We start from the raw sequence: 13,636 nt of genomic DNA, 5'->3' as shown, positions 1-13,636 counted from the left end.
CGTTTTCAGTTCATATTGGGAGATATTGCAATTATCAGTCAGGTGATGTGATGAATATGTTACCTTTAGCCCGGGTGTGTGCTGATCAGTTCTTCCCCAGTGTACTGTGTCATGAAATTATACCCAACCGTTGGCTTATGTCTTTTTTATTGGATGTAGGTATGGTATGATTTTTTTCTGTTACTCATTGACTCTTAATTGATGGCTGGACTGACAGTGTATGATGGCAAGCAGAATTCGTTTCTACAGTTTTTAACCTGTCATAAGGGACAAGGAGGTCAACTTGGCATTCAAGTCATTGCAGTGAAATTTGGTCAAGCACAGGAAAGTAGTCAAACTTGTGGACTTTTTTGTGCTCATTAGCTGAACTGCATTAATATCACTCTTCCCCCAACCAAGGTCCAAGTCCACGAAAATTATTTGGGACCTTTATTTGATCAATGCCTTTTGCTCGCCTTCTCTTTGACCTATCATGGAATAATTATTACCTCCCATTACCTTTCTTTGTTTTGCTTGACACGCTGTTCAATCCTAATGCCACGGTGTACGTGAAAGTGACAGGGTTCTCATTAACTTTAATTACTGTGTGCTAAAGCCGTCTGAAGGCAGCGTTTTGTCCCAGGAACCGCCCAGCCCCCCACTCGCAGCCACAGGCCCTGTCCTTCATCACCTGTGAAGGTCTAATCTTATCTGCGGCCATTGCAAGAATCTTCATTAATCACTCCCTCGGCCCAATCAAATGGTGACTGATGGTTGACGTGGCCTTGTCCTGCCATACCTCAGGTGCTGGGAGGTGCTCATGGGTTGGCCAGGTCACCATGTGCAATAGACCCCGTGGCTGATTTGCACTGGTGGCTGTGTATGCATAAACACAATGATGTCCTCTACGTGGGACACACAGTGCCATGCAACTTGGTGGCAACTGTTCTATGCACCTGCAGCTCAACAGATTGTTTTTCTGTCTATGACCTTGTCCCATCAGGTGATCTTAGCTTTAAGCTTGACTTTATTTTGTTGAGTTCAATCTGTGGTACACTTTCCATTCAATTCTCTGCTCGACAACTCAAGCCTTAAAATGTAGACACTACGTTTTTTTTGCCCAATCCCTTGGTGGGATCAGTTGAAGATGTGAGGTACATTACAAGCAATGTGCTGAATGGAAAGGGGTGTGTTCAGGGAAACATCCGGGAGGTAGTACAAGGTGGAGGGGAGGTGTAGAATAAATAGTTTGTTCTTGTCGCTCCAGGGTACAAATGGCACAAAGATGAAACAAATAAACCTTTGGGTAGCCGCGGCCTTTAGCCAATCCATAGTAATCAGTGAGACTGCACAGAACTCTACCTTCACGGACCCTCACCAATCAGCAGAGAATACAAAGAGCTGTCATTTCTTTCCCTCTGCTCACTGATGGAGGCAGAAGGCGGTGAGAGCGAGGTGCGTTATTATATATGAAAGGTGGGTAAGGAAGGGGCTGGGGGCATACGTGTCTGTGTTTTAGAATCATGATCAACCTTTTAAAGTGCTTTGGCTCCACACTATTTGTCAGTCACTCAGCAGAGTGTCCCGCTGGCAGTGATTAGAAGATTGATCAGGAATGTGATCTAATACATGCCCAATGCTGATGTCAAAACACAGATGGCATGACTCACTATGCAGCCTCCTCAGAGAAATTTGGTTTAATCCTGTCTTATGGACAAGTCTTGACAAATTACGTTTTTATATTCATTAATTGCTGTGACAGTGAAATAGGAAAATCAACACGTAGAATATACCTGTGATCTCCCTGCACAGTGTGGCCGTGGACGTTCAGACAAGACACATGTATGTTGCTCACTTTAACAGACACACAACATATGTTATGCAGTGACATCACAGAACGATCTTCCCAGTAGCCGGATGACCCCCCCCCCCCCCCATCAGTGTGCTCAGGTTTTCATAATCTTTGGATGCCTCCCACCCTTGTCCTACAGAGCACAGAGGACAAAGCCCTACCTTAGTAGATGAATAATAAGCAAGTTGGCAAAAGAGACGTTGCTAATGTTTTGCTCAAATACATCAAATCTGACCCCGCGGATAATGTATCCTGCGCAGGTGCAAAACTGCAGTATATGCGAAGAGCTGATTTCATTTGCAGATGTGATTTATAAAATCTTTAGACTGGAAAACGAAGTGAGAAAAACAACCTCTCATATTGAAATGTCTGGCGGGTGTCTAGGCATCACAATAAGGGCTTAGTTTGTTTGTCTGTGCTTGATGATTTTCCTGTGTGGCAGCATAGCTTTGTTTGTTTATGTTAATGGCTGTGATGACCTGCTGGTCCCCAATCTTGCAGGGAAATGGCAGCCAATGCTTTGGGGATAGAGCCATTGATCTCTCTTCAGTGGCTCTTTCTTCACAGGTACTTGGGATTAACCGAGCCGGGCACAACACAAAGGCAAATGTTACAAAACCAGCAGAAATAACAAAAAATAAATTCACCGTATTATTTCTGGTATATGCATATGTTGCACAGCAGCTCCAGGCTAATTGATGCTTGTGTGGCTTCTACCAAGCTGCCTGCTGTGGAGAAGTGCTCACTCGGCTTCCCTTACATCGGGCTCTTGAGGCTTGATGCTTCCTAAACACACAGCTCTAATTCCCCTAGCTAGTACACTAAGCAACTGTTTGAATGAACACGCAAACAAAAGTTGTTAAGCGAATAGCTTCTCTGGACCAACTCATAATTTGAAGCGCTGCAGTGGACAGTGATAGAGGACCTAGCACATTCCAAGACACGACTGAGGCTATGTCCATGCTTCTACCTTGATACTGCGTTTTGCTTCTGTATAAATTTGAATCCCTGTTGATAATAACACATCTTAGAATGCGTATCGCTTTACCACTCATGTACACTGGGAATACGTGTGTAGGTGTTAACAGGAAGCAGTTGGGTTTTTGTTGTAGATTGCACAAATAATTGCTCATCTCCTACGCATTTAAGCAGTTGTAGCTTTGAAAAAAAAGACTCCCCATGATTACCCATGTTGCATTCTACATGTTTCTCCCTCAGGAGGTGATGGCATGACCATAAAGACTCAAACGCAATATAGTTTTGTTATGTAATCTTGTAAAAGATTATAAAATTCATACTATTTTGTGTGTTTCTGTGAGATTTGAATCATCTAATACGTGTTTACCTTTTATTCCGTTGTAAGCAAATACCCTCACTGGTTTACAGAAGCACAATCATTTGATTTATACTTTATAGTTGAATTTAAATGTATTGCTTTGACCTGTTGTAGATTATTTGAGAACATTAATTACCGACTGTAATCTTATCTATATGAATTTGATTTAAATATTTGAATGACAATTTGACTTCTCAGATGTAGTTTACTGCACATAGTGATTCAGACAGTATGTTCAACTATCTTAATTACTACAAACTCTAATTCACCTAACAAATTTGACAAAAAGTTGACCAAACTGAGTCAAAACGATATTTTAGTGTGACTAAATAAGATGCCTTGACCGTTTCTCCACACCACGAAAGGTTAAGCCCACATTAGGTGATCAGAGGCACAAAGGTCAGCTTCACAGGAGTCACTTCTCCTCTTTGAGACTATACTGCATTTTACTTTTCAAACTGAAAACACAACATTGGGAAAGTAGGGGTGAGTGCACCAGGGGAGAAGGCTCACAAAGCTGTCCCCCAGGGAACATTATTGCTCGGTTAAAAAAAAAAAAAAGAGAAGAAAAATCTTTGAACAGAAACACTCTTTCCACTATATGCTCTCGCTCCTTGACGCACATTTATTGAAATGTCAGTTCTTTAGGGGCCCAGTTCTAATTTCTGTTCCACTCAGTGTCAGTAAATAGGTCTGACTGTGAGTTTTTGTTCGCAGATCCCAGGAGAGTGGCATGCACGCTCAGCAGAGAGACCTCTCACTGCAGCCTCCCTCTAACATATTGATCAGGAACGGCTATTGGCTTTAGCCCTGTGAATAAAATGCTGCTCTACCGAGTTCACTTCCCCGCTGGGCGATTGCACGGACAGACAAACCTTCAACAATCTTTTAGTGGACTGCCATTTAGCTGAGATCCTAAGCCTTATGACGTCAATGGCTGGCACGGAGGAGGGGAAGGAAAGAAAATGGGAAATGTCACTTTTGTGTACCGCATATCTTCAAATTACTTTATGTATCTATTTTCTCCGCCTGCCACTCGTGTGTTCCACCACCTGCCGCAAGCCAAGAAGCGATCGCATTGAGATGAATTATAAAACCAAGGGCAGGTAAATAGAGTTGTTTTCTGGCTCTTCACTCAAAGTTGTTTGTCGACATCAAAAAGAGGAACGAGAGTTGACATGTGCATCTCGATACATTTACCTGCTGAAAGCAATGATCCCCTTGACATTTGAAACAACGTGAACATGGAAAAAAAGACATTTATACAGATTCAGAGTACAGAATGTGCAGTGTTTTGTTTCCACATTATGGGAACAGGCATATTTTTCTAATTTATTGTGACTGGAATGAGGAAGGAGAGGGACCTCTTCATCCCAATTTTGAACTATTAGTTATGATTGCTTTTTTAATTTCTGCCTGGAATCTCTTTCTTTAAACCTATGAACGTTTGGTCCATCAATAACTGTCATCAAAATCATCTGCTTTAACTTCATTTCATTGTTTTCCCTGAGCCTCAGAATGACATTAGGTAGTCGAGTGTTTTCCCATATATCATTTATTTATTTAGTAATTAATTAATTTGTGTATTAATCTATGAGCTATGAATTTAATATTAAATAATGCACAGTCCTCTTCATGAGATTTAAGATAAAATCAGGGCTCTCTCAGTGGTCCTTTGTTTTCTGTTTGGCTGGAACATAGGGCAGTACAGTTTGGGTGCTCTTGTCAGAGACAGTTTGTGTGCTGCTATTTCGTAACAGTTTTTTGCGGCAGCTGGGGTTTAAGAGACTTTTCCTGGGTAGTGTGTGAGCTCCTGTCATCCCCTTCACTGATGAGGAGATGTAGGAAGGGTCCAGAAAGTTATGGTGGAGTGAGTGCTCAGAGGAAGAACGTTTGGGGGCCATTGAGCTGGCCAGGGGACTGGGCTCAGTATCGCTCTCTGGTGTCGCACAACCACTCTTGTCCTCCTCTAACCCATCTTGCTCCTCCTCCTCCTCCTCGTCATCGTCGCAGCACAAAGCGTGGTACAGAATTTTGTCACTGAAACGCACTCGTTCTCTTGTGCCGGAGGTGCGAGAAGTCTTGTGGCTGTGCGTGGAGCTGCTGGCCTCCTCGCTGGAGGAGTCCGGGGTAATAATGCGGGGCCCGTTGGGTATGGGCAGCCCGCCATTCATCTGGGAGTACACAGAGGCAGTGGTGGGGGGTGGGGTCGGGGTCTGTGTCTGGGTCGGGATGGTCCCATGGCCCAGCTCCGTTTGTAGATCCCCTGGTTGCTCACCGGGTCTGCGTGCGGCGCCTCCAGCAGCCTCCAGGTAGCTGCAAAACTCCCAGCTATCTGAAAGCACATCTGAATTGAGGAAGTCGAGTCTGAAGGCCTCTCCCAAGCCTCGCTCACTGCTGGACGTGCTGCTGGCTGTCGCCACCGTCCAGTCATCTGGTTCCAGGTCAAAGTCAAAGTCGGACGTAAGTTTATCGATCTGACCCACCACCTGAAACAGAGAAGACAGAGAACTCTTGAGATGTTGTAGAAAAGCACATTTTTTGGAAAAAGTGCAAAAAGAAAGCTTTCTGAATTCAGATTCATATCTTTTTACATATGTTAGTGTCATCTGTCCAGACTAAAATATCTGAGCAACTACAACCCACTGTGACAGTGGGGCCGGTACTGTTTTCACCTTATTAGTCTTTGTGAGTCTGTGAATGAGTGTGTATGTATTTGCACATGTGTGTGTGTGTAAGTATGTGTATGCTGTACTGCACTACTTTAATGGAATCTACCACAGAGGCAGTCCTCAGCACCAGTAGCCAGGTGTCAGTCTGTGTCTGTCTTTCTGTGGACAGACCTTGTCACTGCAATAAATCACAACACCACACAACTTTACAGGTGTGTAGTTGAGATCAAAATGAAGGTCAAGTTAAAAGATATGTTTGATCTGACAAGTACTTGTGACTTTGTAGTAAAGACTGGCGAGTACTCATCATCGTCAGCATGTCAACATGTTGACAGGCATCATGACCGGTCTGATCCCATGATGATCTCCAAGTCTAAATGGATTTCCTATACCCTGCTCTGATCCATTATTTGCACATGTTGACATCATCTGTAGTGTAAGGTACACAGGGGGTTCATAATTAGACTACAAATAATAGTGCTGATCTTCATTTGAACAGATACATGACATAGACATGACACAGACATACATAGACTTAATTCAATGACAAAGCTATAAAATTAACTTTACGAAAAGCATTTAAACCCACTTTGATATTGATATTGCTTACAGCTTACACAATATTTTATTGCAGATTTATTTCCAGATGTTTAACATCCCACTGATTACACCCACGGCCCCCGAAAGGCAGGTTTAACAAAAAGTAAGATTTATTCCCAGCTGCTAATAGATCTGTGTTTTCATTTACAGCTTCTCATTACACTACGTTTCAACAATAAATCTTTAATTGTTTGTTCGTGTTTTTAAAATGGCCCCTTACTTCTGCCACGGCCTTCCGTGGACAGGTGTTGTAAAATAGCTTTATGCTGCATTAAAGACTAAATTAAACTTGCACTGAAATGAGGTTGTAGCATTGAAGACGGGTCGCAACTCATCAAAGAGGCTTCTCCTGCTCGGAGAGAGAGGGGGAGAAAACAGGATGAAGCTGAATTGAAGAAGCCTCTTAGATGAGCGGTGAAAGCTGCACGCACACACAGTCCAGTGGCTGATTCACTTTGTCTTGATGTTGGACTTGTATAGCGATCGCACCAGAATGAATGAGATGAGCCCACGCAGACGTATGTATGGTAAAAACACTAAACCGCAGTGCCTCTTGATGGTTCCGTGCTTATGCATTTTTTAATTCCAGTGCTATTGTAATGTCAGTATCTAACAAAATGCAGCCAAATGTTCACTCAGTCACTTTGCTTATTGTTACCTCAAATATAACCTACAGTGTGGAGTGTTTGTTGAATAGAAAACACTTCAGCTGGAATCACACTGGTTTGTTGACAACACTTAAAGCCCATGCCCTCTATACTCGACATTTTAGTATCTTCAATCAGTAGGTTCCGCTCTCAACAACAACCTATTGTCAAATGGAAACACTCAGCACGTATGTACTGTAGCTTATGGCTTGTAGCTTTTCCCCCAACCCATTCAACAAATAAGCCAGCTTGGTTCGAACTCCTCAAAAGTTTATATATTTATTGTATATATATGGGTCTGCAAAATAATTGCAGCTGAATAGCAGAGCCACTTGAGATTCTTAGAAAGATGATCATTAGTTATTTTTCTTCTCTATAATTATATGCAGTGCTGGCTTGTTTCTGCCTTTTATGAGTACAAATGAGCGCGGTTGTATCAACAACACAATGTCTTATCCCTGCATGTAGAATTTAATTTTTTTATTTCTTTGTCCTACTTTAAAAAAGAGAAATTATGAGCCTGAAGAGGGTGAAACTCCAAACCGGCTGATAGAGGAGGAGGGAGTATGCCGCTGCGCTCGCTGAAAAGCCCCAGTGATCTGCAATGCAAACGTGGCAGCTGACATTCATGAGCTCAATGATCTTATGCAAATATCCCGAGATTATGGTCTGAATCGAACGTAAATTTGCTCGCTAACTCCTTGAATAAAACATAACAACGCTGTCTTGTATTAGGAGCAACAACACATTAAGATACAATAAACCTTCACCTTAAAAAAAGAGTGTGAAGAATGATTAGATGCTGCTTCATTTCTTTCTCACTTCATTTAACATATGCAGCCTCTCAGTCCTCAGCTTTTAACAGTGATGTTTTGTGCTGTTAAGTACAAACAATTGCATTCAAATCAGGCTTTGTACATCGGCATGCATAGCATTGGCTCATCTGTCAATGAGCCTCTCTGCAGATCCTGTCAGTTTTGGCGTTGCACGCCTTGTGAGTACTTGGATGGTGCCTCCCTATTGGCCGAATGCCCAGAGGGAATTGGGCCGTGTGAGTGCTCTAATACTGGAATTACTTAACCTGTTTGTGTTGTGATTTGCAGACTTTTTACTCAAAGACTTGTTAATGTAAGATGTTTCTCAGACCCACAGGAGGCGGAATAGCTTTGTTTACCTGTTAACACTACTTGGGACTCGATTTAATCAACGAGTTAAATGTGTTTTCACGAGACACTGAACTTTGATATGTTAAAAGAAGGGTATAAAGAAATGCAAATATAGAGTTTTCTGATCACCCAAACATTGCTGTTTCTCTGCAGCGGTTCATCAACATCGCTTATTTCCCAGTTTAAGATGCATTCCTGAGTGTTAACAGTAACAGCGCCCAACGTCGGCTGGTCTGATCCCTGCCTTCAGTATGTGGGCTAATTTAACTTGATAACTGTCTCGGCTCCGAGGGTCTGCTGAATCTTTCTAGGTCACAATGCAGCACATGCTCAATGAAGCAACAATGAACACTAGCCTCTGCTTTTACTTCCAGTCCGAGGATGTGCGATGAGGGAGCTCCGGAGTGAACTGGAGGAGCAGATTGCTTTAGCTCAAAGGATGAATGAACACATCAGGACAATGTGCATGATGTGTTTGGAAAAGAAAACGCATTATGAGAATTTGCAAGAATCTAAATTAGAGGTTAAAGTAATTATGACAAGTTTGCAGTGTAACCGCACCACATATGTACATTGGTAAAGAAAATAGATCTATTAGAGATTTTCCTGTCGAAGGTGCCATATCTGATTCCTAAAATAAACAAACATTTTGGGAGTAAACACAATTGCTCACGCTATATGGAACAACCACCTCTAATTTACTTTGTCAACACTCAGTTATCCTGTTCCCATAAGTCGCATCAGTCAGAATTATTCTAAATACTTGAGTGGGTGGACAAAGCACATAGTTACATGTCGGATATGCAGCCCTTATTTTGACATCTCCTTAGTTTTGATTACCTCAAATGTAAAACTCAGGATATGCAGCTTGAAGCTGTGATAAACCTCTGGAGTCGGCTGTGTATCCCCCATGGACTTTATGGCGCCATCACTCTACAAAGTTTATGATGCCGTGATGGCACATCCTTGTGTCTGAAAAGACTCCATTTGCAACCCAGTTTAGCTGTAATGTATAGTGTAAGTGTGCATATAAGTGCTGGGGATTTGAGTTTGACTCGAGTCTTTAATTTGATCTGTGTCTCTGCTGACGACTTCACTCATTTTCTTAACTGCAAATGGAACCTACAGGAAACTATGATGATGGCTTTATCAATATGAAATGAGCAGCACACAAATGTAATATTTTAAGATATTGTTACTGTACTAAGGCAGAAACATTGAGGATTGTAATAACTATAATAATACAAATAATAATAATGAACAACTTCGTAGACCATGTTTCAACACAAAGGACAAAGTTCTGCACAACTAGAAAACAGAAATTTAAAACTGAGAAGAAAGTTTATACAGAATAATGGAAACAATAGTTTCCAAAATGTTTCTAAAAACAGTATATTTTTTCCTGAAACTTAAAAGAAGACACTGTCTCAGACAGCCTTAATTGCACTTAACTTCCAACTGTTGCTTTGACAAATAAAGACTAGAAGGGCACTCAGTAGAACTCAAACCTCCATCAAAGCCCAACAGTCTCCTTAAATTCAAGCAAGCTGCAATGAATGTCACACTCATGGATATCAGTCCCTGAATTATGCAGATCAGTTGTTTATGTAGATCCATAGATGAAAAAGATTGGGTTCGTCCCAGACTAATAACACATCCTTCCACCAAAGTGTAGTGGTAATCCATACAGTAGTGTTTGTGCTATCCTGCTAAATAGACAAACAATCAAACACTGATGAAACCATAACCACCTTCGGGCAGGAAATACATTTCCTTTTTTCCATCTTATGGTGACCAGTCATTTAAAAAAAAAAAAAAAATGTTTTGATATCCTAAATATTTGGACTAGATTTCCACTTCAATCAATCATCACAAATTATTTTGTAGAGCCTTTATTGACAAATTTATATTCTGTCTCATAGGGCTTAACAAGGTGCAACATCCTCTGTCCTTAACCCTCAACCAGAGTCGGGAAAAACTACAAACAAAAAACGTATTAACCAGGGAGAGAAGAACGTAGAAACCTCAGAGAGCTACATGTGAGCGCTCCCTCTCTCAGGACTCACAGAAGTGCAATAGATGCCACATGTAGCCGAACAAAATTAAAATATTAACAACATTTATTAGCATTGGCAGTGACAATGTGGCCCATCGGAGTAGAAGCAGGGTTGCTGAGCACACACACCTGATTGTGTTTATATAATCCATGCAGACCAATCACTGATGAAATTACCATTTTTATCATCTTCACTGCACACTATCAGCCGGCAGCCGCGAGTCAACTGTAGGTGACAGCACCTGATCAACCTCCCGGTCCAGTCATTTCAGAGTTCTTATAGGTGCTTTAAAAGACAGGCTGCCTGGGCAGCATCAGGCGAGGGTTTATTACTGTACCTCAACACCTGTCTGAAATGATTGGACTGGGTAATTGAGGGTCAGAGTGAAAGAGGGCACTTGAAGTCTCGTCTCTGACAGAAGGGTACAGTGATGGAAAAGACAGGCAAGGGTAATCTAGGACAGAGTGGTGGTCAGTAATGTAAAAACTCTCCGAAGAGCCTCTTCTCAGGCTGAGTGGTGATTTGGGAAATAGATTTAGTACAGTCCACTATCATTACAAGAGTCCTTCTCTCTAATATTCAGCTCTACCTGGTATCATGATTTATTTATTGTGAGTGGGGGCCGTGCCAGTTTCTTTTCCCCAAAGTGAGCGCCTGTCCTCTGTTAATGCTAATTGAAAATATACTAGAACATTAGTAGAGGAATAAGTTATTCCACTACGGATGTTTAATGTGTTGTTGAAAAATGCAGTTTGAGGTCAAAATCGGGGAATGTGAAAATCTGGGTGTAAAATTGCATCTGATGAGCAGGGGTATATTTACCACATGCTCTAATCACTGTGTTGATCTTTCAACAGATGTTTAATGTGACAAGCTTGTTTTGATGTGCATTGATTTCTCTCTGTATGAAAATATTTTGTAAACTTTAGTAAACAGATGGGGATTTATAAATCATATATATATATATTTTAGAACATGACGTTTCTAATCATCCTAATGGAAAGGCTATCATGTTTTCTAAGCTGTTGTACATATTCTATTATTTATCCGAAAATGAAAACCGCTCTCCAACGTGGCATCTGAAGACATGCAGTTTGTACACGTGTAAAAAAAAAAATCAGGTGTTAGTTAACGAAAATAAATAAGACATAACACCCTCACTGGATTCATTTGAAATACACACTGAGTGAATTTTCAGTGGATTGCCTCATTAAGCCGTGTTCAAGTGGCCTCTCTCCATCTGTTCCTGTGCCACCCGTTCTTCCAGGAGTCATTTTCAGAGTAGACTGAGAGATGTTTGCAGAGCGGGTTTGTTAATTATGCAGCATTCAGCATCTAGCATGGCTTCTCTTTTTTTCTTAATGGTAAAGATCTGAAACGTGTTCAGCGGAACCTTTTAAACACATCTAAGGGTTAATGAAGATGGCGCCACGAACGGCTGCCACGGTGTGTTGGTGCGCACTGCTGTGTTTGTTTTTAGTATTTAATTCTGTTAATTGCGACCCAACTCGGATTACTTTCACGATGGACGAGCTTCTTAACATCAGGGACACAACACCATCTGATTTATGTCCCAACTTTCTCGCATCTTCCGTGGATTTAGTTGATTTACTGGTCAAAGGTGCGGTGCTCCTCGGCCACGCAGCGAGACTGAGGCGGAGACGGAGAGGAAAGCGCGCTGGGGCTCTGGTGCGCTTCAGGGAGAGAGGATTTCGCTCATCACTCCCGTGCATTCTCCTCTCTAATGTCCGCTCGCTTTGCAATAAGATGGACGAACTGCGCCTTCTCATCCGGACAAATAGAGACTTCTCCCTCTCTTCTGTATTCTGTTTTACTGAATCGTGGCTGACCGAAGCCACACCGGACTCCGCCGCACAGTTGACCGGCTTTCAGCTGTTACGCGCGGACCGCGACCCGATCCTCTCACGCAAGACAAAAGGCGGAGGGATTTGTTTTTATATAAACCAGGGCTGGTGCAGCGACGTGAAAGTCATTTTACAGTCCTGTTCTCCGGACCTGGAAACTTTTTTCATCACCTGCAGACCGTTCTACTCTCCCCGGGAATTCACCTCTTTCATCCTGGCTGGAGTCTACATCCCCCCGCAAGCTGACGTGCGCGAGGCTCAACGACAACTCGCTGAGCAGATACTGGGAGTGGAGAGAAGGAGAGAGAACACATATTCCCCCGTTATTGTCCTTGGGGACTTTAATAAGGGGAACTTATCTCAGGAGCTCCCAAAATATAAACAGTTAATTAAATGCCCGACCAGGGGGGAGAACACCCTGGATCACTGCTACAGCACCATCAGCAAGGCTTATCATGCAGTCTCCCGCGCTGCCCTGGGTCTGTCCGACCACGCTCTCATTCACCTGATCCCGGCTTACAGACAGAAACTCAAGATTTCTAAACCTGCTGTGCTGAGATCAAAGAACTGGAGCAGCAGAGAAGCTGTGGAGGAGCTGCGTGACTGCCTTGAAAACACAGACTGGGACATTTTTAGAACTGCCACTTACAGCCTGGACGAATATACAGATGCTGTGACGTCCTACATCAGCTTCTGTGAAGACCGATGTATTCCAACACGCACCAGGGTGTGTTATAACAACGACAAGCCCTGGTTCACAGCAAAACTCAAACAGCTTCGTTTGGAGAAAGAGGTGGCCTTCAAGAGTGGGGACATGGATAGGTTCAGACTAATTAAATACTCGTTTGGCAAGGAGATTAAGGAGGCCAAACGACTGTATTCAAAGAAGCTGGAACAACAGTTTGCAGCCAACGACTCCTCGTCTGTCTGGAAGGGCCTTCGTGTGATCACTGGCTGCAAGACCAAATCCCCCCACTCTGTGGAAGACTTGAGACTTGCCAACGATCTGAATGACTTTTATTGTAGATTCGATAGACCCTCTCAAACCCCCCCCGCATCTATCACACCTCTTCTCCCCAGCCTGGACAAAGACACTAGCCCCCCCCACAAAATGGCCCCAGACTGCCCCATCACCTCCATCCCCCCCTTCACACCTCTCTCAATTCAGGAGAGAGATGTAAATAAGCTCCTGAAGAAACTGAACCCCCGCAAGGCAGCTGGACCAGACGCTGTCTCCCCCTCTACACTGAGGCACTGTGCGGATCAGCTTTCTTCATTGTTCACGGACATTTTCAACACCTCACTGGCTGAATGTGTTGTACCCGCCTGCCTGAAAACATCCACCATCATCCCCGTTCCCAAGAAGCAGAGGATCACAGGCCTTAATGACTACAGACCAGTCGCCCTGACCTCTGTAGTAATGAAGACCTTCGAGCGACTCGTGCTGACCCACCTCAAAACT

General features: G+C 42.9%; 1 protein-coding gene across 1 annotated transcript in view; it reads right to left on the bottom strand.

The window, feature by feature from the left end:
- Nucleotides 1-4,749: 4,749 nt before the first annotated feature.
- insyn1 (inhibitory synaptic factor 1) overlaps nt 4,750-13,636 on the bottom strand; it is a 48,168-nt gene continuing 39,281 nt past the window's right edge. The window contains exon 2 of the mRNA XM_062388510.1: nt 4,750-5,656. Coding sequence (XP_062244494.1) covers nt 4,832-5,656 — 825 coding nt within the window. The 3' untranslated portion in view covers nt 4,750-4,831. The remainder of the gene's footprint in view (nt 5,657-13,636) is intronic.

This window comes from Platichthys flesus, chromosome 1 (genome assembly GCF_949316205.1).
Source record: "Platichthys flesus chromosome 1, fPlaFle2.1, whole genome shotgun sequence".
In the NCBI taxonomy this organism is placed as follows: Eukaryota; Metazoa; Chordata; class Actinopteri; order Pleuronectiformes; family Pleuronectidae; genus Platichthys; species Platichthys flesus.
The sequence above is the reverse complement of the archived record's forward strand: the minus strand, read 5'-3'. Positions and strand labels throughout refer to the sequence as shown.